Below are 23762 nucleotides of genomic sequence, written 5' to 3'. Positions count from 1 at the left end.
CACACCAATTAAAAGTAGAAGTTGTCACAATGAACTTAAAGCAACAAACAACCCTTAACTGTATGCTGCCTATAATAAACCCACTTTAAATATGATGATAATTAAGTTTAAAGCAAAAACGAATGAAAAGACATACTGTGCAAACTCTCAAGGAAAGAAGAAAGTGAGAGTGGCTATTTAAACATGACTTCAAAGTACCAATATTAGCAGGGACAGAACATGAGATAAAGGGTCTGTTCTCCGGAAGAGAGAATAGTTTTAAATGAGGATATGTGCAATAGCAGAACTTCAAAAAACATGAAACTTTGATAGAACTGAAAGGAAGAAAGGCCACAAACACAATTATTGTTGCGTATTTAACAGTCCTCTTTAAAAACAGAACTAGTGGATAGAAAAATCAGCAAGGATACTGAACTGAAACAAGTTATCAACAGGTTCTTGGCATAGGAAAATCTACCCAGCAACATCAGAGTACACATTCCTTTCCAGCACACAGCAAACATTCACCACAATAGATCATATCCTGGGTCATAAAACAGACATTACCAAATCTAAAAGAATTAAAATCCAACATGTATATTCTTTGACCATAATGGAATTAAGCTGGAATTAGGTAGAAATAACTAACAAAAATGTAACACTAAAAAGTATCTAGATGCCTGGAAATTAAACTGTACTTATGAGTCATTCATGAATTTAAGAAGTCTCAAAGGAAATTAGAAAATATTTTCCACTGAATAGAAATGAAAATACAATGTATTTATTTAGATTTGCAGCTAAGTAATGCTTAGAGGAAATTTTATAGCATTCAATTCTTATATTGGGAAAGTAGGAACGTATCAAATCATTAGACTAAGCTTCTGCTTTAGAAACTAGGAAAGGATGACCAAAGTAAAGCCAAAGCAAGCAGAATGCAGGAAAGATAAGAACAATAGAAAAATCATTTAAGCTAATTCTTCAGAAAGATCAATAAGACTGATAAATACCTAACCATACAAAAAAGGGAAAGAATGTACAAAGGTTTGTCACTACAAGCTTTATAAACATTAAAGGATAATTTAAAAAAATATTATAAATAATTGTGCACATAAATTGGACAAGTTAGATAAAATGAACCAATTCCTTGAAAACCACAAACTACCAATATCTACACAAACAGAAAGAAATAATGTAAATATATAATCATACATTTTGAAGAATTTTATTTGTATTTAAAAACATTCCTTTGAAGAAAACCCTGGCCCATATGATTTCACTAGTGAATGTTATGAACCAGCTGAAGTATTGTGACCATGTAGCAATGTAATAAACATGGCTTATGCCTCACATGGTTTGCTAGCTTTGTAGTTGTGATTCTTAACACGTATTTTTAAGTGTTTCCAATCACATTTCAAGTTTTGCATGTAAGACTAGTTTGCCGATCATTTGAAGAAGAATAATGCCAATTCTACATACTTTTTAGAAATTAGAAGGGGAGGGAATATTTTCAAGTCATTATATGAGGCCAGTATTACTGTGACACCAAACCCAGCAAAGACAGCACAAAAAATAGCCCTCATGAACATTGACACCAAAATCTTCAATAGAATGTTAACAGATTGATTCCAACAATAAATAAAAAGAAAATACAACACAATCAAGTGGGGTTTCTAGATATGCAAACCTGATTAAATATTTGAAAATCAGTCCACGTAGGGCCTCCCTGGTGGCACAAGGGGTTAAGACGCGACCTATGAAGCTCGCCACAGCTGCTTCAGCATGAGTTCGATCCCCAGCCAGGGAGCTACACATGGCGCAGCAGGCCTCTCCTGACTCACCTGCTGCTCCCCTCAGCAGTGTATTTCAGTTGATCTACCTGGTCTGTTCCCTACTTTGTCTCTGGTGAATCCTCTCATCCCCCAGCATCTCTGGCCTGTACCCTGATTCTTGTATGTATAAATAAGTAAATCTTTAAAAAAAAAAAAAAAAAGAAAATCAGTCCATGTAATCCATCATATTAACAGACTAGAAAAAGAAAAACAACGTAATCTTATCAGTTGATGTTGAAAAATCACCTAACAAAATATAATATCTCTTCAGTATAAAAGAAAAAAAAAGTGTAGCAATCCAGGAGTTCCTTAACCTGAAAAAGAGTAGATATATAAAGCCCACAGCTGATGTCATCCTTCATGTATGAAAGACTGAATGCTTTTGCCCAAAGATCAGAGTCAAGTCTAGGATGTCCACTCTTAGTCACTCACATTAAACATTACACTGGAAATTTGAATCAGTGCCATCACATAGGAAAAATAAATAAGTAGAATACCAATTGAAAAGGAAGAAATGCAACTCTCCCTTTTCTTAAATGGGATGATTTCTGTGTAGACAATCCCAAGGAAGCTACAATAAAGTTTCTAGAAGTAAGAAGTGAATCTGACAAGGCTGCAGAGTACAAGGAGATCAACCAAAAGTCTGTCATTTTTATAGACTAGCAATGGACAATTGGAAGCCAAAACTAGGAAAAAGCCATTTTTCACTGGCTCTCACTTAAATACTTCAGTATAAACCTAACAAAATGTATGTGTGTTTTGTATGCTGTAAACAACATTCTGATAAAAGAAATCAAGGAGACCTGAATAAGTGGAGAGATACTCTTTGTGGCTTGGAAGACTTGATATAGTTAATATGTCAGTTCTCCATAAATTAATTTGTAAAGTTAATACATTTCAAGGATGTTTTTGGTAGACATGGACTTGCTAACTCTGAAACTGGAAAGACAGAGGAACTAGTGTATATAACTAGTATATTAAAACAGTTTTGCAGAGAAGGATAATAATGTGGGAGGAATCACCACCAAATTGTAGAACTTGCAGTAGTAAGAATTTTGAAGCTCATTGTGCTCAAGACTGTGATTACAGTCACACAGACTGTAGTCACAAGACAGACACACAGAGCAATGAAACAGTATAGGAAATCCAGTAATAGACGCACACAAATGTGTTCAATTGGCTTTTCACAAAGTTGCAAAGGCCATTCAATAGAGGAAGGACTGTCTTTCCAATATATAGTGTTGAACAACTGGATATTCAGTCATGTACACAAAAGGAATTCTAAGCCTCATACCTTCCACAAAAATAGATTTTAGTCTAAAATGTAAAACAAAACTTGTAGAAGCAAACTGCAGAAAATCTTTGTCATCTGGGATTACGTAAAGTACATGTAACACCGAAAGCATATTTCATAAAAGAAAATATTGATAAATTGGACTTCGTCAAAATTTAAAACTTACTATGTGAAAACTGTAGTTAAAAGAATGAAAGGGCGAGTCTTTTTGCCTCACCTACTGTGAGAATGAAGACCATTCTCAGCATTTATACTGTCGACATTCCAGAAAAACGTCAACATCTCCCTGAAGGGTTGCACTGTTATTGTGAAGGGCCCCAGACACACCCTGCAGAGGGACTTCAGTCACATCAGTGTCAGTCTCCTTGGAAAGAAAGAAGAGGCCCTGGGTTGACAAATGGTGGGAAAATAGAAAGGAATTGGCTACTGTTTGCACTGTGTATAGTCACGTGTAGAACATGATCAAGAGTGTTCCACTGGGCTTCCCCTGCAAGATGAGGTCTGTGTGTGTTCACTTCCTCATCACCATTGTTATTCAGGAGAATGGGTGTCGTTGAAATTTCAAGTTTCTTGGGTGAAAAATTCAACCTCAGAGTGCACATGAGAGTAAATGTTCCTTGTTCATTATCTCAAGCCCAGATAGATGAGTTAATTCTTAAAAGAAACGACATTGAACTTGTATCAAATTCAGCTGTTTAGATTCAGCAAACCACAATAGTTAAAAGCAAAGAGAGCAGGAAATTTAGAGTAGTATATCTATGTTATCTGTAAAGAACAGTTCCACAGGCTGATGAATAAGATCTGAGTTGTCCAGGTAAGACGCTGGGTGATTCCTCAGACTTAGTTGTGAGGTCTTTAAGATGCAATAAAAACTGTTACTGATTTGGGGTTAAAAAAAAGGAGGCAATGAAAAGACAAGCTACAGATTAAGAGAAAATATTTGAAAATCACATATCCATCATGAAGAGAGGTCAGGATCATTAACTATTTTTTTAAAGAAGATTTATTTATGCATACAAGAGCTGGGGTGTAGGCCAGAGTTGCGGTGGGGTAGGGGATTCACCAGAGACAAAGTGGAGAGCAGAACAGGCAGATCTACTGAAATACACTGTTGAGGGGAGCAGTGGGAGAGCACAGGCGAGGTCTGTTGCTCCATGTGGGTCAGCTCCCTGGCCAATAGCTTCATAGTGCTGAGACAACCCCTTGCGCCACCAGGGAAGCCCAGGACCATTAACTATTAAGGAAATGCAAATTAAAGCCACAATGAGATATCACTGTATACCTATTAAAATGACTGAATTTTTTTTTATAAAAGAGAAAAGCTGGCAGTACAAGTTCTGGGGAAGATACAGAACATCTATAACTCATACATTGGTGGTTAGAATATAGAATGAGGGCCTCCCCGGTGGCACCGCAGGTTGAGTACCGCACAGTGAAACTGTCCCCAGCCTCTGCAGTGCAGGTTCTATTCCCAGCTGGCCAGGGAGAAACCCACATGGTGCAGCAGACCTCTCCTGTCTCACTCGCTGCTCCCCTCAGCATTGTCTTTGGTCTATCTGCCTGTTCTGCTTCCCGCTCTGTCTCTGGTGAATTCTCTCACCCTCCTGCACCTCTGACCTGTACCCCAGTTCTTGTATAAATAAAATCTTTAAAAATAAATAAATAAAAGTCATTATTTAAAATAAAAAGAATATAGAATGATAAAACTAGTCTGAGAAAAAAAAATCTAGCAATTTCTTACCAACTTACACTTCTACCATATAAACCAATAGTCTCACTCCTCGGCATTTACTCAAGAGAAATAGAGATATATGTTCACACAAAAACCTGTGTGTGAATGCTTACAGTGGCATGCTTCATTGGCATGTGATCAATATCCTCCAAAAGCTAGATGAGCCTTGTCAGTAAGCATTGTAAGAAATGGAACCTGTCTATTTCCAAAACCACTTACCCCAGCCCTGACTGTTGATTAATTTGAAAGTGAGCCATGAAATAAAACTCGAAGAAGCGTCACCATCCCACATGGAGAGCTAAAGGAATCTTGCTCTGAGCAAATTCAGTTCCCTAAATGTTATTCCTATGGGTGAAGATCACCAGTTATACTGGGGATGAATGAAGTACAAGGAATGTGACTTTATTTGCTTAGTGATGTCTGAACCTTTGTACCAGAAATAAGGATATCCTTCCTACTGACCAGTTCTTCAGGAATTTGTTGTCAATCTGGTAACTTCCATCCCCACCTTGTAATTCAGTTATAGGAAAATACTATTTGCAAAACATAAATTGATGTTGTTCCTTTACAGATCTTATCAATATTTATATGAACAAAACTTTGGCATGGTTTCTGTTTCAGATCACAAAAATGGACAGCACTTTATAATACCTCAAATGGCAGACAGGTAAGTCCATTTAAATACCTATCAACTTTGTCACTGATATTTCCTTGGTTGTATAGTGTTTAAGTGTATTGTATCTTGTGTTTAACAAAGCCCATACATTTTTCTCTTTTATGGCTATACAATTTGGAAATAAGACGGCTGTAAGTAAACTATCATATAAAACTTAAGTTTGAAGAGCACAAGTACCAGATTTACTAATAAGAAAATTGGAGTCAGTGATAATGTCACAGTTTCAGCCAGTTGTGATAGTATATTATGACTTTAGATGCTGTTCACAATATTTCTGTATTAAGTATATTCTTTGTCTATAAGTATATTCTTTCTCTATTAGCAAATTTTTTGCCACTAAGGGAGGGTTAGATTGTAAATATTTTAGGCTTTGTGGGCCATTCAGTCTCTGTTACAACTACACAGCTCTGCCATTTGTAGAGGAAAGCATATACGGACACTGTGTAAAGGGAGTTTGTGTCTGTTCTAATGAAATTTTATTTCTGGACACTGAATTTGAATTTCATGTAATTTTCACTTTATGAAATATTCTGCCTTTGTTCCTCCTCCCTCTTCTCCCCAACCATTTTAAGTTATGAAAGCCATTCTTAACTCAGGGGGCTGCTGACTCCTTGTGTGAGGTCAGATGGATTCTTGGCTAAGGAATATATTTAAGCCTCTACTTAGCCAGTGACCTTTGTACAACCATTGTCAAGAGTTTATAAAATAATTAAATGCTGTTTCAGCTGTTATCTTGCCATTCTGATTTTCAGCCTTCCCTGTTTGCATTTTCTTCTATCATTCTTTAAATAATACTTCAAAAATAGTGACTTCTCACATAAGGGCCTGAGGACTGATCTGGCAATGGTTTTTGTCTTTCAGTTGGCAGATGATTATTTTTTCCTGTTATGATCTTAGAAGATTATGATATTTCTAGAAGGAGTTACTTTTATCAATCAGGCTGTTTTAATCTAGTGGTTCACTGACTGTTGTGCTATAGCATTTTAATCTTGGCCATGTCCATGGAAGACTAATTAATATCTTGATCCCTTGCCTATATTAATCTCACAAAAATGGTTTCATTTGCTTATTAGTTTTGTACATTTTCTTAGCAGCCTGGATTTGTCTGAATTGGCAAAAGCTGCTAAGAAGAAACTTCAATCTGTGAGTATCTCTGTATCCTAGTGCACGCCCATATAGGAATCCATGTAACCCGCTAATACCTTTTCTCTGCAGGTTACCTGTTGTATCAAATGACTTTATTTCATGCTCTTTGATGTTGTTAAATTAGACGACCATTGTGTATATAGCAATGAAGACTGAAATTACTATTAAGTTTAGTATGACCAATTTATTATCTGTGTTTCAAATAATGCCATTTTCCTCTGTCATTTTAAAAGTGAAAACTGTTCCTTTGATATTAGGACTTTGTTTCTTCTTGTGAGCATTCCCTAGTATCTCTCAATGTTAATGAGTAAGACACTGTTCTTACAGGCTACTCTGTAGCCTCTAGGATGCTAGAGAATGATCAAAGCTAATGCTGGATTGGTAAGTACTGCAGATTTGCTAACTACCACTGGGGTCCAGCTACTGTTGGAGCTCTCCTGCCAGTCCTGTGCTATTCATTAGACTGTGTAAGTGTATGCTTCTAAGAGCTGGTGGTTTTGCCCTCTGTGCATTTCCTTTAACCTATGCATTTCTTTCCATCCTTCCCACCTCAGTGTTAGCCAGGGCCCCAAGAAATATTTTTCTCTGGGAATGATTTCTCTTTGTTTAGTCCCCTCAAATGAAACTTCACCAGGGTTCTTCCCCAGCTATTTTAACTATTTATGCTCCTCAGCTGTCCCCATTACTCTCTGAATCAGAACGAAGATTCTTCCTTTTGTAACCTTTAAGGGCATCATCCAACTCTCACCGTTTAGTTCTTGCCCTGTTTCTCATCCTGTGTGTGTTTTGAATGTTTTTTCATGAGTTGACACACTGAGACTATGAGCTGCCACTCCCCGTCCTCTTTCAGGAAGCCTCTTCTGCCTGCAGTGCTCCTCTTTCCCAGTTTCCACCCCTGTAATCATGCAAGGAGCTAAAAATTTTTAGCTGAAAATCTAACCACCTTCACATTAGGTAGTTTTCCCAAGGCCTAACTGAAATTGCAACTCCTTAATTTATGACTTTTCTCTTAATTCATTCCCCTTTTCATGAAAGACCTTTTACTAGAACTTCATACAAATACTAAATATTACATAAAAATAAATTTATCTTTACTAGCATTTAACTGTAATATGAAATAAATTATTTTATACAATATACTCGGTGTCTCTGTGTTGTCTATCTATGGTTTTGTGTGTCTGTGTTTTATTGCCTTTTTAAATCAAGGAGGTCAAGTAGTATTGAAGTCAGCACTAAATATTGTATGATTTCCTTTTAATTACGTACAGTGTATAGCAAATTTTTATTTTAAATTCAAACATCACCCATGAAATCCAAGTTCCCTTTGACTTTCCTACACTTGCTATGCTGCAGCTCCAGGAAAGCGTGGTTAGGGCTGTAATAACTCTAGCAGTGGCAAGCACTAGTTAATTACCTGTGATAAAGTTGAGGTATAGTCCCAAGAACTTGGACTTTGGGTCAACTGGTCATATACTGATCTCAGCGCTGACATCCTCCTTAGCCTCTCTGTACCTTGGTTTCCTTTCCTAGAAAAAGGGGAATAATTATCCAGCAGGGGTTGCAAATCAGAACTACTCAGTAAAAATGAGCTGCCTTGCTGCTTGTTAACTCCAACCTATCATTTACTCACAGGTGACAACTCTTCTTAGTGCCAGTGCTAGTGTATCTCATTCAGTATCTTCCATCTCCTCCCCCTTCCTAATGAAAAGCTGGGAAAATGTAACAAAAACTATAATATAGTCTTTGAGTTAGTAAATGTTAACATTTGGGAAGACTTAACCTTGAATCGAAGGTCCATCACTACCCACTTTGTGACTTCAGGCAACATACTGACTGTGTCTCAATTTCCTTATTTGTAAATTAGGATAATAGTAGTTTGCATCTTCGTAGAGGCATGAGTACTTATAGGAGAAATATAAGTCCCTATTCAGTGTTGCTGTTGTAGTTGTTAGTAATAATACCGTTAGCTTGGAGCCTTTTGGAGGAAAGAGACTGGATATTTATGATGCAAGTTCAAGTTCTCAGTCCTTCATCATCTTATCCACCAAAAGGCCCTCAGAGTTTTTTATTTTGTTTTTGTTTTTAATTATAAATGTAATGTAGCCACACTAGAGAAACTTTGGAAAATAGAAAAGGGACATTATCTACAATCATGATAACTATCCCTGATGGATTTAAGTTCACTGTTTTGGTATATTCTTTTTCAATTATTGTTTCATATGTATATCTTTTTCAGTTGAGGCTGAATCATAATGATAGAATTTTATATTCTCCTTTTTTCCACCTGACAGTCTGTTGTACCCATTTTCACAAGTTGCCTTGAGGTTTGTATAGCCAGCATTTTAAACTGCTGCATAATATATCTTCTGGTCATTGTGTGAGTGGATATTTACAGCTGTATGTATGTGCCAGATACTTTGTGTGGATGTAAGGAACACAGTAGAGGACAGAACAAATTCCCTGCCCTCACAGAGGAGGGAAGCAGTCAGTTAAAAAGCAGCCACCAAGCTTTTAGGGGTTATTGTGTGAGGAAAAAAAGTATGGAGAGAGCTAGATCCTGACTCAGGAAGTCAGGAAGGCCCTGATTGTCCTACCCACCTTGATTGTTGCCAGGCGTACCCCCATCTGTGTCAGGCTGGTTTTATTGGTTGCCACTGTACAGCATACTGCTTGGACAGGCCGTCCTCTGTTGGGGGTGCTCGGTTGTTTTAAGGATTGGAAGACTGCTGCTGTGAAAGATAACAAAGAGACTTAACCCGATCTAGGTGGCATGTTTTAGTTTCTTTTTCCTACCTCTGGCTTAGGCTGCCATGTATTTGGGGGTACTGGCAAATACTCTCACGAGGTGATTTCAAAAAAAGTAGAGAACTTGACCCCGCTTCTGCAATCACGCTCCTTAGGTCCCTGTTACCACCTTTAGAGTGAAATCTAATCTGAATATCAGAAAATAGGCTGCTTTTGGGGGACAAATGTTTCCAGAGGAATCTGTACTGTTAGAAATGTTACTGTCTAAAGGTGGGGATTTACTAAGCTCTGACTTCGGCTAAAACCGGAGATAAAAGAGGATAAGTCACAGTCTTTGCGCATTCTCCCAGTGTTAATTCTTGTCCCTTGTGTTCCTGATATTTTTTTACTTTCAGCTAAGTAATCACTTGTTTGAAGAACTTGCCATGGATGTGTACGATGAAGTTGACAGGCGAGAAACTGATGCAGGTGACTTAACATGTGGTCATTATCTAATAAGCTGTTATCAGTGGGCAGTGTCTAGCTGCCACCCTCAATGTTTTGCCCAATTCCTGCTGCCCCAAAAGCGTGTGTGTGTGTGTGTGTGTCCACATTTACCTATGTGTATGTTGCTTGGAAATGTGCTCCCCTCCCCCCCCCAAGTCTCCCTAGTAACGTGGGCAGTGACACACCCGTGATGATGAGATTTCTATCTCTGGCTCTTTCCTCGGCTAGTCTGGCTTGCCACGCAAAACCACAGCACCCTGGTAACGGAGACAACTGTCGTCCCCTTCCTTCCGGTTAATCCTGAATACTCATCCACACGGAACCAGGCAAGTAACTGAGTCAAAAAAGTGATAGTATTTTGGGAATGGTTGATGTTATATCTTATTTTCTCAGGACAGGCGTTTAAAATGTTTAGATTGATGAAAATGTTAATATCCTTTACACACACACACACACACACACAAATACCCTCACAAATTGATAACAAAAGTGATCTATGTAAATAAATGACTGCAGACAAATGTAAAACAATTCATAGAATTAATATAAATGGGTTAAATATGTGAAATGTTTAACCCCATTAGTAATCCTAACCACCACCCTAAAGTCTTTAGTGAAAGTTTCATTAGTCAAATTAATAAAGTTTATAATGAAGGTTACTCCAACCTGCTAAGGATGTTGTAAGATGGGCTTTCTCATGCTACAAATAAAGAGTTTAAAATTGGTGCAGGCTTCAGTAAAGCAATTTGTTACCAGTTTCAGAAGTTTCAAAATTTAGTGCATCCTTTCACATGGGAATTCCTTATTTGAGAACATGTTCTGAAAAATAAAAATATAAAGATTTATGCATAGTGATTTCACCACAACTCTGTATAGTAACAGAGCATTTAAACAGCCTAAGCATCCATCAAGAGAACCTTAGGAAGGTCTTCTAATTTTTATTGAGTAATGGCTATGTACAAGGATGGAGTCCCAATGTTTGGACTTTACATTGAAATCTAAAAATTTTCTTTCAAATTAAGTTTTCACTATGAGGTCTACTTCAGGACTGAATTGATAGTAGAAGAAAAGCATTAAGTAGAACATTTGTTTTTATTCACAAAAATAAATACGCAATGTGAGAACTCTTATGTAAATGTTTTAAAACTGCAAGGATAGTGTTAATAATTGACTTGATTATGATTATAATGCTTTGATGCTTTGATCATGCTAAACCGCCTTTGCCAAAATCTAGCAATAGTCTGACTAATTTTATGTGGATATTATTGTATTTTTATATTTGGGAATATTTCTAATTTTCTCTGACCTTTAGGGCAGACAGAAATTAGCTCGATTTAATGCCCATGAATTTGCCACCCTGGTTATTGATATTCTCAGTGATGCCAAGAGGAGACAACAAGGCAGTCCTCTCTCTAGTTCAAAAGGTAACTGTTTCAAAGCTCTAAATATTTGCTTCCTTGGCCTTCTAAACTTGATACAAGTGTTAAAGTTATAAATTAATTTAAATAATTATCATTGTGACAGCATAAGTTTTATTGGTAATATGTTTTGATGAAAAACTTACCCCTTTAAGCCTGGTGAATTATAAGGATTTCAGCATTACTAACTGCTAGTCAGATCTGTCTTACAAACAGTTCTTTTCCCTATGAAATTGTATCCTGAAATTAACTCCTGCAAAGACTGAATTAGATCTTACCTGCTCTTTCCCTACAAAATGGAGTGCTAAATAATTGAAATTTGTTACTGTAAACTTAAAATATCTACAGTGGGAATTGCTGTTATTTAAAATTACAAAGAGAGCATGATCGCCTATTCCTGAGGCTCCCTGTGAGTCTTTAGTTCAGTAACTGAGGGTCCTGTCTCTGTATTTAGGAACCCTCTTCCTCTCCATCCCAGGTATTATAACTGCAATTTTTCCTAATTAAAGAAGTAATGTATTTTTATTGTAAGACCTTTGAACAGAAGAAATATGTACCCTAAAAATGTCAGTTAGTATCGAATCCCCCAAAGACAATAATCGTTCATGGCAGCAATTTGTTCTTGATTTTATTGGTTCAACCAGGAATAAACATGTTCTAAGAAAGTTTATTAGTTTTAAGTGAAGGTACTGTTATAGCAGTCCTTTCTTGAATTTGAAGTCTCAAAATATACATGCTTTGATTTGGTGGTTCCATTTTTAAGTGTTAATTGAAGGAAAATAACCATAGATTTATATGTAATATATAACACTAAAAAAATTCGAAACAAAATAATAGTCACATATTTGAAAAGTATAGACTTTTTTTCCTTAAAATTTATGAATTGACATAGAGTAATTAAGCTGTAGTATGGCCCAATTTGATAAAGAAAACATTTATATACATACAGATAAGTGAACATATCACCTATAAATATAAATATTATATTTATATTTGCAAATTTGCCTATTAGCTAAAGTTTATTTGCAACCCCAAATCAGTACTCATGGTGCTTTCATGGTAATTTGTGGACATGTACAGAGCTGCAAAAAATTTGAGTCACCCAACACAGGTTCCCTGCTGACATTGAGCAAGGCCACCCTCTGCTTTTTGTTAGAGCTCTCATACAGTAGTAAGCAGGTGTCCTTTTCGAGGCCTATTTAGTGCCACGTTTTCCACATATTTTTGTGCTTTTTGTGGTGATCTTGCTATTTAAAATTATCCTAAGCATAGTGCTGAAGTGCTGTCTAGATGTCCTGAGCACAGTACATTGAGGTACCTGACATACTGAGGTGTGCTAGATAAAATGCAGTCAGTCATGAGTTACAGTGCTCAACAGTGCTTGTGAGCTGCAGAGTCAACAATATGTAGTAAAGAAGGTATCTTTGAACAAACACATAAAACAAGTTTATGTACTGATCAGTTGATGAAAATGTCATCAGTCTCACAAAAACCTAACCCCATATTTCCACTTAGAACATTAACCTTATAGAACTTCCTATAGCAAAAAATGAGAATTGACTTTATGTTTTATGTTTAGGGGGAAAAAGACTAGAAGTAAGTAGACTGAAATATGTCAGTGGGTATGAATGATAATTCTTTTTTCCTCATTTATAGTTTCAGATTTTCTGTATTGAGTCTTTATACTGTAATCAGATGACATATATTTGAAATATCAATTTCAAAAAAATTAAAATTCCTTGTAAGTAAACATAACTTATTACCTTAATATGACATCAAAATACACAGAAACAGTATTGAAAATTGGGTTAGCTTGAGTTGCTTGAAAGAAATTAGAATTACTTAGATAATTTTTGAAATCTTTTATTTGGAACATATTAGAATTATAAACATCCTTGCTCCCCATAAACCATATCTTCTGGATGTGTGTCCACTGGATCATTCTCCTCTTTCTGTCACTGACATTTAGCTGACTCAATGCCAATGTACCTGCTCTTTGAGCATCTAATTTCTAGGCTCCTCTTTAACACTAGTGTAACTTGTTAACACAATAATGTCAAATCATTATTACCTTGTAAACAGATTACAATTACAGTTGAATCACATTTAGTGATAACTTTATTTTCCTGATTTGAAGCCACACTCTATCTCATTGAATCACTAGAAACTTGAAACCTGTCTCTTTAGTATGAACAGTCTCTTTCTGAAACCAGCTTCTTAATTTGCCCACATTTGGTAAGTGTCTAGAAGGGTGCTTGTATCTGTGCTGCTACAGTAGGCCACCTGGATAGTTGATCAGTTACTGTTATCCCTCCATTGGTTATTTCTGTCCTTTCAGTCTTTCAAATGGCCAGACCCCAAAACCCTCCTAATATTTTTATGGGAAAAAAATTGTATTAGCCTAAAGTAATGTGTTTGCTTTTGTTGATAGACAACGTGGAGCTCATACTGAAAGCAATCAATAACCAGCACAGTGTTGAGTGCCAAGACAATGACCAGCCTGACTATGACAGTGTGGCCTCAGATGAGGACACAGATTTGGAAGCCATTGCCCCCAAGGCAAACAGGCAGAAGGTAAGGTGACACATTGTACACAAAGGGCGAATGTTTCTAAAATTTTTCCTCCCAAAAAATCGCCTGATTTGTAAATTATTTAAGGGTTGTTCTGGGCAAGTGCTGGGAGGTAAAGTTGACTTCACTACTAGCTTGGCCAAGCAAAAGTGAAACAAGGTAAATAATTCTTAAATAGAGGGTTCCTTTGAGTCTCTGAGTCAATTGCTAAATCACAACCATACTATAGTGGTGACTTTATAAAACTTGTGAGGAGGAACTGGTGTTTTCTATTCACTCAATAAATGTTTACTGAGTGCTATATTCTGGATAATACTCTGCTGAATGAGGCTAGCCCCTTTCCCGTGAGACTGTTCCTGCCAACCAGGAGACATAAATGCAGTAGGAGGTACAAAGTGATAGTGTTATAAGAAGCACAGACAGAGACAGGGTATAAGGGGTGAGAAAAAATAAAACTTAATGCTGAGGAAGCATATCTGGGGAGGCTTTATGAGTGGGATTGTTTTTCAGGTGTGTCATAAACAGTACATGTGCAGATGCAGGGAAGGATGGTCTGGGTAGCTGGTGAAACAGGCATCTACGGTAGAAAAAGAAACAGACATCTAGGGAAACCTGGTCATGTGAGGGCCAACCTAAAAAGATTGGTACTCAAAGCTGCAACAGAAGGTTGGGGTCACACCACAGAGGACCTTGCTGCCAGACTGAGGAACCTAGAATTTGGTGAGCAGTCCAGAGCCAGGAAGCTTTTAGCAGGACAGGAAGGTGATGCTCAGAGCCATGTTGGGTCCTCCTTTTTTGGGGGGGAAGGACTGTTCTGCTAGAGGAAGGAAACCCTGTTAGGAAACTCCTAAAGAAGTTCAAACAGGCACTGATGTAGGCTGCCTCAGGACCTGAACTAGGAGGGTGCAGAGAGAGAGAAGTTGCTGTAGCAAAATATTAGCCTGAGGACATGGCAGCAGGGATCTGGTTGGTCTACGCATTGCTGAATCCCCAGGACCTTCCCTGGGACCTGGCCCACAATGAGGACCCGCAAACATTGGAGAGTGGATAAACAGGAAGAAAGAGTGGATAGGCCTTGGCAATGAGCCAGATGTTTAAAGTGGGGAGCTAGACTTATAGATGGTGTGCCTGGAGTTTTCCAGCTCATACAATGTAACATGGTGGTGCATTACATGATGGAGGGAACATGGAGGGAATGGCAAGAATGTCATACATCCTGTCTGAAATGCTCCTGCCCAAACTCCCCAGAATCACTGGGTTCACTCAGAGTAAGTCATGACCAGACCCTACATGACAGGGTCCTTAGTGGACTGATGACCCCAGACCCCCTGCCCTGAATACCTGCTCCCTCTAGCTGAGCTCTGTTGCTGGCTGGAATGTTCTCTCTCCAGATAGCCATTCAACTAATATCTTCACCTCTTTTGGACTATTGCTCAAGTCCACCTACCAAAGGCTTACCCCACTTGCCTAATTAAAATGTACCCCCCTTCACACCTACTTCAGCTTCCAGGTCCTTACCCTGCTTCATTTTACCCATTTTACACGGCACGTACCACTTTGTTATACTCTTGTGTTATACTTATTTTTGTTTCCTCTCTCTCTGCTGGGATGTCAACACCATGGAAGCAGGAATCTTTGTTATCTTTTCTGATCTATACCAGGCCCTTAGATTACTAGCATATAAAAATCTGTTGGAATGAATGCATTCATGAAAGAATAAATTAAAAAAAAAATGATCAAGAGAAAGCTAGATAAGACAAATGCATTTAGTCAATTTCAAAGTAGATTTTCAGCCCCACTGTCTAATCTCTTAGAAAATAGTGCCTTTAAAAATTTTCAAATATATTGTAGTAATCCTACCTTTATGTTTTAGTTTTGTTTTACTCTCAGAAGCCTTTATTTGGTTTGATTAACTTTGCAATCCAGCTGGCATGATCAGAATTTGAAATTCTTTAGCTGTCAGTCTTGAATGTTATCATCTCAGATTGTGAACATTTTCCCCAATTTATTTTTAGAGCCTAGATTCAGATTTATCAGATGGACCAGTCACTGTACAGGAATTTATGGAGGTCAAAAACGCTCTAGTGGCTTCTGAGGCCAAGATACAACAGCTAATGAAGGTGAATAACAACTTGAGTGACGAGCTGAGAATTATGCAGAAAAAGGTAACATGTTAATAAATGCCAGGATAATTGACTCTTTAACCCCATAGTATAAGGAAGAATCCCAGGCGCAATGCTTGTGATCAGAATGAAAAAAACAAAAAACAACAAAAAAACAAAAAACAGTTGTACTTTTGATAGACCTCTAAAAGTCTTTGGGCCAAGCTGTCTTTTTGGAAGCAGTATGTATTTGGATATTTCAAATGAAATAGCTTTGATTAGAATTAAATCCGGAGGAAGTTTCCCAAGTAGGAGAAATATAACAACCTATTGTTTGTGTCAGTTGTAGTAATACTTGAATTATTCTGTGCTTCCTGGGAACCTGGATACCTCTCCATGGGTGAGACTCTTCTACTGCTGGTTCTAAAGCGTAATCTCACCATGAAGACAGACAAAAACCCTGGACAGGTGGATGTGTTTGGCAGCATTCCAGCTCCCCTATACACCCTTCCCTAACCCCGATGCCATGCAAGGGGTGTTCTCCCTCTTCACATTTATTCTAAATTGTTACCCATCACTACCACTACCTTGGCTACCCTGTCCATATCCCTGCTTTCTTTTTCGCCAGTACTTACCACTAATTTGTGATATCCTCAGAGCCCAGAGCAGGGTCTGCCACAGAGTAGGTTCTCAATAAATATAAAAAAGCATTTCATGTGCAGTGGCAAGAACTAGTAAGAAACTATCCTTTTTGCTAGCATTTTGTCATTCACTGATTTATGAGTCAGAAATACATGAATACATTAATTCCTAAAAAGAGCATGGCAATAGTAATAGCAAAGAATATGCTTACTATTATTAGTAATAGCAAAAAATATGCTTAATAGGATGTTCTGTAACATTCTATCCTATCCCTATATGTGTATAATTCGTTACGGGAATGCTAAGAAAAAGAAGTTGAAAAATTCTCAATTCTGCCCAAGAATTTACAAACATGAGATTTTGTATATTTCCCTTAAACAGAAACAAAACAGTATAATGTCTATGTCTTCATACTCGGTAACATTTCAGAGTTATTACCAAGAACAGGACATCATTCATTTTATTGGTGTGTGGGCCCTTCTCAATGATACTTCCTGGAAGAAGGCAGGAGAACTAAAAAGAAGCTGTCAGGGAAGTAATTACAGCAGTGCACCTCGCCTGTGGTTTGGCCTAGGATTCTTTTGGTGTTGAGTTCTCCATCATTTTTGAGAGCTGAGATAAATGACTATAATATGTATAACTGAGGTGAACAAGAATGCCTGAAGATAAATCAGATTTTGATCAAATACTTGTTCTGTAGCATTTTATCCCTATCTGGGACCAGTGTACAGCCATGAGCAAGACAAAGACCCCTTTTGCTGTACCATACAGGGTTTGCACTTCCTCTGTCGTTTATAAAACGTCTTTTATTTAATGGATTATAGTTTGTCCCCTTAATTGAACTAATATATTAGTTGAGGTGACTTTTTCTGACATATGCTGACTGTGCCATTGTAATTAATCTGCTAAGCATCACCTTTTTGATTCTGTAATGCTCCTTTTAGTATTTCTAGAAGTTGCCAGAGATAACCGTGTATCTCTGAAAACAAATGTCTCAAGCTTTTTTAAGAAATGCAGAGTGAAATTATTTGCCATTGTTTGTGGATTATCTCCTCAATTCTTAGAAATGCTTTTGATTATTTATTAACTGCTGTTAAACTATGACTTCTCATTCCCTGTTGTACTCTTTCTGGACAAAAAAGTTTGTATTAGAAGCATCATTCAAATTTATCTGAGAATATCTCTAATTACAGCATACCAGAATTTTTAAAAATTGAGACCAGGAAATTGTGCTCATCAAAACACATTCAAACAAAATCCAGGCTGATGTTTTAGAGGCATAAAAAGATTTTTACATAGCCAGACAAATGTATGGCTAGGTTTGCCAGCCCTTCCTTGAGAGGTCTGTGTCGGTTAGCTCCCTGCCCTTTGGACCGTGACCTTTTCACTTCGAGACAAGGGTTTCCTTAATAAATAGTTTTGGCAGTCACCTCATGCCTGTGTGTATCCTGGAATGTAGGACTTTTCAGTGACTGCTTGTCACTGGACAGCTGTTCTTTTTGATAAGAGCATTGTACATAAAAGAAAGCCCGTCTTTTATTCCTTAATGGATCACTCTTGGAGAAAACTGCGAAAGAGGGTATTTCTTGGAAGAGGCAGTAAGCACAGTGTCACAAAACTTTGGCACTTTTAATGTAAAGTGTGTAGAACTTGTTTATTTTAGCAAAGATGCATTGATTTTATTTCAAAATCAGGTTGTTTATAGATACCTATGTAGTTGACAAAGTAGCATGATTTATATCTGATCTTTCACATTTAACAGTTGCTTGGAAAGGATGCTAATTAATGAAGAGGAGCAGCTACTATTGGTGTATTTTTCACACATCGGTGCTTTCTGAATAGAAATTGAAAGTAACTCCTAACATTGAATGTGTTTGCTATTGAAAGAGTAATGGTCTTCTGGTTGCTTGTGGACTAAAAGCTTGGCCATGGTGGGGAATTTGGTCAGATTTTGCAATCTCTGTCAGAGAGTAGAGAGCTGAACTCATACACACCCAGCTTATAAAATATCATGGAAGATGAAGCAGCACCAGAGGGGAAAGACACTGCAAACTGGACTCAGTTAAATTGTGTTTAAAATGCCAGCCACTAAAGAGTAACCCGATTCCTTGCTGATCCCTTAACTAATTCATCCAACACCATGAAGCAGCCTGCATGTGAGGAGTGGAAAGAGCATTCAGGGTCTCCGGGTGACAGCCTCTAATTATAATGGGGTGGTGCCAGACGTATTAGCGTGGTTAAAGCTGACACCTCCGTGGTCACATTTTGGGTGACAAAGTCAAAGGAGAGAAAGGCCAGATATTCCAGTCCTGGCTGAAAGTTGACTGATCGCCAGAGGGACGCAAGTGTGCTACGTTGAGCGTTCAGCTGAAGATGTTAACATAGTTCATAGGTCTCCAGTTGTCTTCATGTTATATTAATATAGCATACTTACATTGTTCAGTTCCCTCTATTTTTTTAAAGTGCTAAATTGTTTGATGTCAAGAGTATTATATAATAAAAACATGTTGATAATAATTTTTCTTGTTGGCTTTTTGGGGAGCAGTAGCTGATCTGATTTTTCATAAGCTGAATTTCACTCTTTTTCTTGCTTTGCAAAGCAACTCTAGTTATCTTTGTGCTGCTTCCATGGTGTCTGCTGGCATTTTTGGCATTTGCAAATAAATTGCTTAGTGTTCGTTTGAAAAGCAAGTTACCTAAGTATTTTTTAATGATCTCAAGCTCTTGCTTGAAGCAACCTTAAAATAATTCTTAAGAGGACAGCTTGCCTGTTGACATTTCCCATGACCAATTCTTAAGTAATTGTACATTTTGTTTTTAAAAAGCCCAAACTGCAGTTTTTCCAGAAATTAAACTATTCAGTTTGCTTAAGTGATGAAGTAAGTTGATTGTGTTTCGCTCACTCCAGAAGAGAGTTTGTGTTTGTAGTTGCCTTTTACTTACAACCCAGCTAGCTGTTGTTCTTATTGTTTAAAGCTGGTAATTGTATGTGTTTACTTTCTCTGCTTGCTGTGGAAAAACACAGTCCCACTGCCAAACATTTCTTTCAGCTTCAAACACTCCAGAGTGAAAATTCGAACCTCAGGAAACAGTCCACAACCAATTTATATCAGGTGCAAACTGGTTCTGAGTACACAGATACTTCCAACCACTCTTCCTTAAAGCGACGTCCATCTGCCCGGGGCAGTAGGCCCATGTCCATGTACGAGACGGGATCAGGTCAGAAACCATATCTCCCACTGGGAGAAGTGGACCACCCTGAAGAGAGCAGGACAAGACTCCAGCCTTTCCCTGCACACGTAAGTAACACCACTGGCACTTCCACTGTTCACTTTCTGTCCAGCCTGACTGTTGCAACTCTTCTGAACCTGCCAGTCCCTCACCCCTACTTCTCTGACTTAACCAAATCTGGCTGTGAGACTTGTCCTTGTATTTGTTGTATTAACGTGTTGACAGAGGCTTGCAGTATTTCAGACACAGGGCCATTTCCAAAGTGTTCCAACAAAGTTCGGGGTTCTTTTTCTTCACTGTATCTGCAATATCTTTCCCAGTCAGCCAGTATTGGAACTTTTTCTGGTAACAAACGTCTTTGAGAAAAAAAAATAAATAAAAAACAGATAGTTAAGGTCACCACCTTGTGTTGTCCTCTTTAAGGGAGAGGTATAGTTGCCCCTTAAGGACTGGAACCCTTAGAATTCTAGATAACCTTTTCTGCTCCTTACAATTGAGCAGGTGTCTCTGTGGCCTGGGCTTGCAGGTTTAGTCTAGAAGCCTCTAGGCTTCCACAGCCTTTCCATGTGGTCAGCATGTCTGCTTAGCTTCTGCATCCCCCTCCTCCTCTCCAGGGAAAGTGTTACTTTATTATTTCATAAGAATAAGAGGGATGTAAAACTCTACATTGGCTTTAAAAGTGTTGTATTCTAAAAATTGTATTCTGTACTGGGATGCTAACAGTCTTAATTTACAGGAAGATACGTATTATATTGGAAAGTTTTCAAATATATTTCTTTTGAATTAATGTTTAACACCTATGTTTTGAAAGAATGTTACAGACATTTTGAACTTACATGATGTTTTTTCAGAGTAATATTTCTTTGAATGTCAATGTCATTGTTTCTTCAGTCAAGTTTTATAGGCATTTCCAAAAAAATCTGAGTAAATGCAAAGTAAAGGCTATGATCTGGTAAATTAAACCCTATTTTAATTTTGTCAAACTTTTGTACGGTAAAATTACAATGTTATTACTTTTTAAGCTGTTTTTACTAAACATTCTAAGGCAATTTATTTGATATATTTTTGTAATGGTGATACCATTGGATTGTCTTACTTTTGTATAACAACAAAATTTAACAAAAGCAAACTTTGTTAGTTTTCATAGTGTACCTTTTTATTTTAGAAACATTTAGAATGTACAGATGTCAATAAGTATGTCAAGTTATTACAGGTCTGTATCATCTGTATTAAAGAATAGATTGTTAACATATAACAAATATCAACTTTTAGTCATAACGTTCCTCATTTCATATTACCAGTCCTGCTCGCAAAAAAAGTATTAATTTTAGGCTATCTATTAAAAAAGCTTTTGATGAATTTGGTAAGTTATGCTAGGTATTATCTTTTCCCTTATAGAAAAGTAGCCTATAAATTCCAGGTAATTGACGGGAGGCATTTCACTAAGAGATTAAATATCTCTGGGAATCTACTCAGCTAGCATGACAGCTCACCTGGCTGTCACAGAAATCTCAGCAATGATCTCATGTAGTGAGTTGCTTTTTAGAATTCTTTTACTGGGAAACCTGGGTGAAGCCAGGATAGGTGTTGGTGGGGTTTTTGTTTGTTTTGTATTTTCCCGAGTGTGTTTCTTTTTCCCCTTCTAGATCGGGAGGAGTGCGCTTGTGACCTCCTCTTCATCTCTGCCTTCCTTCCCCTCCACACTCTCCTGGTCCAGGGACGAAAGCGCCAGAAGGGTTAAGTACATTCTGACCGGTCTGCTCTCTGGAAGATGGGCAGTGCTCCTGGCGCTTTGTGCTTCTCCTGGCCTCCTGTCCCTCCCTAACTGCCCTCTGTCCTGCATGAGGCAGCGCTTCCCTTCTGGTGTCTCACACACATGCACACATGCATGTCTGTAGGAGGTGGCCTCTTTTGTGTCTAACTCCACCTTGCTCAGTTTCACATAATATTTAACAAAGTTCACAATTCACGCTGTAGCATTAATTATGAATATACTGTCTTTAAATAATCAGAAAATTAGCTGGCTGCTGGTTAAATATTGTAATAGGTCAAATCTGTCAAATTTCTACAGAGCCACAGTTACCAGGTTAAAACTAGTGTATTTGGATTAACAGAAGTACTAAGAGATCATGCTTTTTAGTTTTTTTTTTTTTAACCTCCCGACACAGTAAATATCAGCACCAGACTTGACAGAACAAGGTTTTGCAGTCCCTGTCTCCACTTCTGGATTGTAACAGGGCAGCATTTGAGGCATAGACTGTTCTACTATGAAGAACAGTCATGATAGTTCACTTTAGTAGTTGGTCACCTTTGTTAAAATATGACGTATATTCCCTGTACAGTCAGGTAAGGACCTGACCAGGCAGCAAATATTTATGAAGCTCCTACTCCATACCCAACCTTTTGGTAAGTTAAAGGGTCATAGGGACTTAGATGACATCTGTTCCCAGAGTCACAGTCTATTTAAGAAGTACTTCCATGATGGCAGACTGGGTAGGTTGTGAAAAGAGCACAGGCTCTGAAGACCTGTGTTCAGGTCCGGGCTCTTTTTTTTTTTTTAACCAAAGGGTGTTGTAACTGAGGTGAGAGGAGGGAAGTTGGGCTGTGATTGAGGGGCCACGTTTACAGACAAGGCAGAATTTGTACTGGACCTTGTCCATTCCCTCTTCATTAGCAGGAAGGGTAGAGAATCGTCCCTTCCCACTGCCAGTGCTATATGGCTCATAAAGGCATTTGGGGGTTCTTTTCTGTGCTTTTGAAGTGGCAATTCAAAGGAATTCTTGGTTTATGATAAAGTCTTCTGCGCAGTTCTGATACTGACCTGCAGTATGTGCATAATAATATTAAATTATTAATAATAATTAAATTAAGGGGCAATTCAAAAATATCTCACTTGCAATTTTGTTAATAAGAGTCAAGCCTCTTTTTGTCCATTGTGAAATCATTGTAAAACTTTTTTGTCGGGGGTAGTTTTGAATATCATTGCAAGAACTGCTTGCTCAAGGTTTTATACATGATTAACAGTCAAGACATTTAAACTGATAATCCTGATTGTTCCTGATAAGTTTATCAGGAGTTTAGTTTTTCATGGTGTGTTTGTATTCAGAGAATACTGCAATTCTATTAAATAAACTGAACCAGCACCAGCTATAAGGTAACTTTTCTATTAACAGTTTTGAGAAAATAGCATTTTTAACTAATAGATCTTAACTCTGCATGATTACAGTAATTTTCATTAAATACTAGCTAATTTGAAATCCTGTACTAAGCTTTTGTTGACAACAATGAAGGATTCAATACATAAGTAACTGATTTCCCTGGTGGTTATTGCTATCCGCTGTTTTCTGTACCTGAGAAACATTTCCTGAGTACTTTTATTAGATATATGAGTTGTTAATGCTTCTGAAATGTTTAAATGAAACTTGGTACTTTTCATCATTGTGACATAATGCATTTGATTTGTAATTATCAAGCTTACATCAAAGAAACTAAAGAGATCCATTATAAAAATGTGGAATTTTCTGGATTTAATTCTGTTTTCTAGATTTTTCCACTGGAACAGCTCTGGACGGATTTTCTAGAATAATTGTTTAAATGCAAGTTTTTTTTTTACATTCCATTTGTGTATGTGTGTGTGTAGACACATGCAAACACATTTGTCCATATGTGTGTGAATGTATGTATATAGAGGAAAAGGAATTTAAAGTTTAGTCAAACATTTCCTGTGAAAGGTAAGATGGGGTGGATTTTTTTGTTTTTTGGCTGGGCTGAATGGGTGTTGAGATCAACTCTGGAAGAGCCTGCTTTCTTTGTTCCCTGCACTGTCTTTGGTCTTCCATCTAGACTTCCAATAGCAGTGACTCCCTGATCCATTCATAAAGTCAGATCAGAATAAGGCAGCAAGTGAAACA

General features: G+C 37.5%; 1 protein-coding gene across 7 annotated transcripts in view; it reads left to right on the top strand.

The window, feature by feature from the left end:
- Positions 1-23762, top strand: part of GIT2 (GIT ArfGAP 2) — a 50754-nt gene that overhangs the window by 15782 nt on the left and 11210 nt on the right. The window contains exons 8-16 of one of the 7 annotated variants that reach the window (XM_037510767.2): positions 5456-5501; positions 6605-6653; positions 9797-9869; positions 10116-10213; positions 11200-11311; positions 13737-13879; positions 15892-16041; positions 19671-19919; positions 21498-21587. In XM_037510767.2, coding sequence (XP_037366664.1) covers positions 5456-5501; positions 6605-6653; positions 9797-9869; positions 10116-10213; positions 11200-11311; positions 13737-13879; positions 15892-16041; positions 19671-19919; positions 21498-21587 — 1010 coding nt within the window. Of the gene's footprint in view, positions 1-5455; positions 5502-6601; positions 6654-9796; positions 9870-10115; positions 10214-11199; positions 11312-13736; positions 13880-15891; positions 16042-18382; positions 19138-19670; positions 19920-21497; positions 21588-23762 lie in introns of those variants that run through there. The other 6 variants (XM_037510766.2, XM_037510770.2, XM_037510769.2 and 3 more) reach the window with 6 other exon arrangements.

The sequence above is a fragment of the Talpa occidentalis genome, unplaced genomic scaffold (genome assembly GCF_014898055.3).
Source record: "Talpa occidentalis isolate TD23 unplaced genomic scaffold, MPIMG_talOcc4v2.1 talOcc4.14, whole genome shotgun sequence".
Classification (NCBI taxonomy): Eukaryota; Metazoa; Chordata; class Mammalia; order Eulipotyphla; family Talpidae; genus Talpa; species Talpa occidentalis.
The sequence above is the reverse complement of the archived record's forward strand: the minus strand, read 5'-3'. Positions and strand labels throughout refer to the sequence as shown.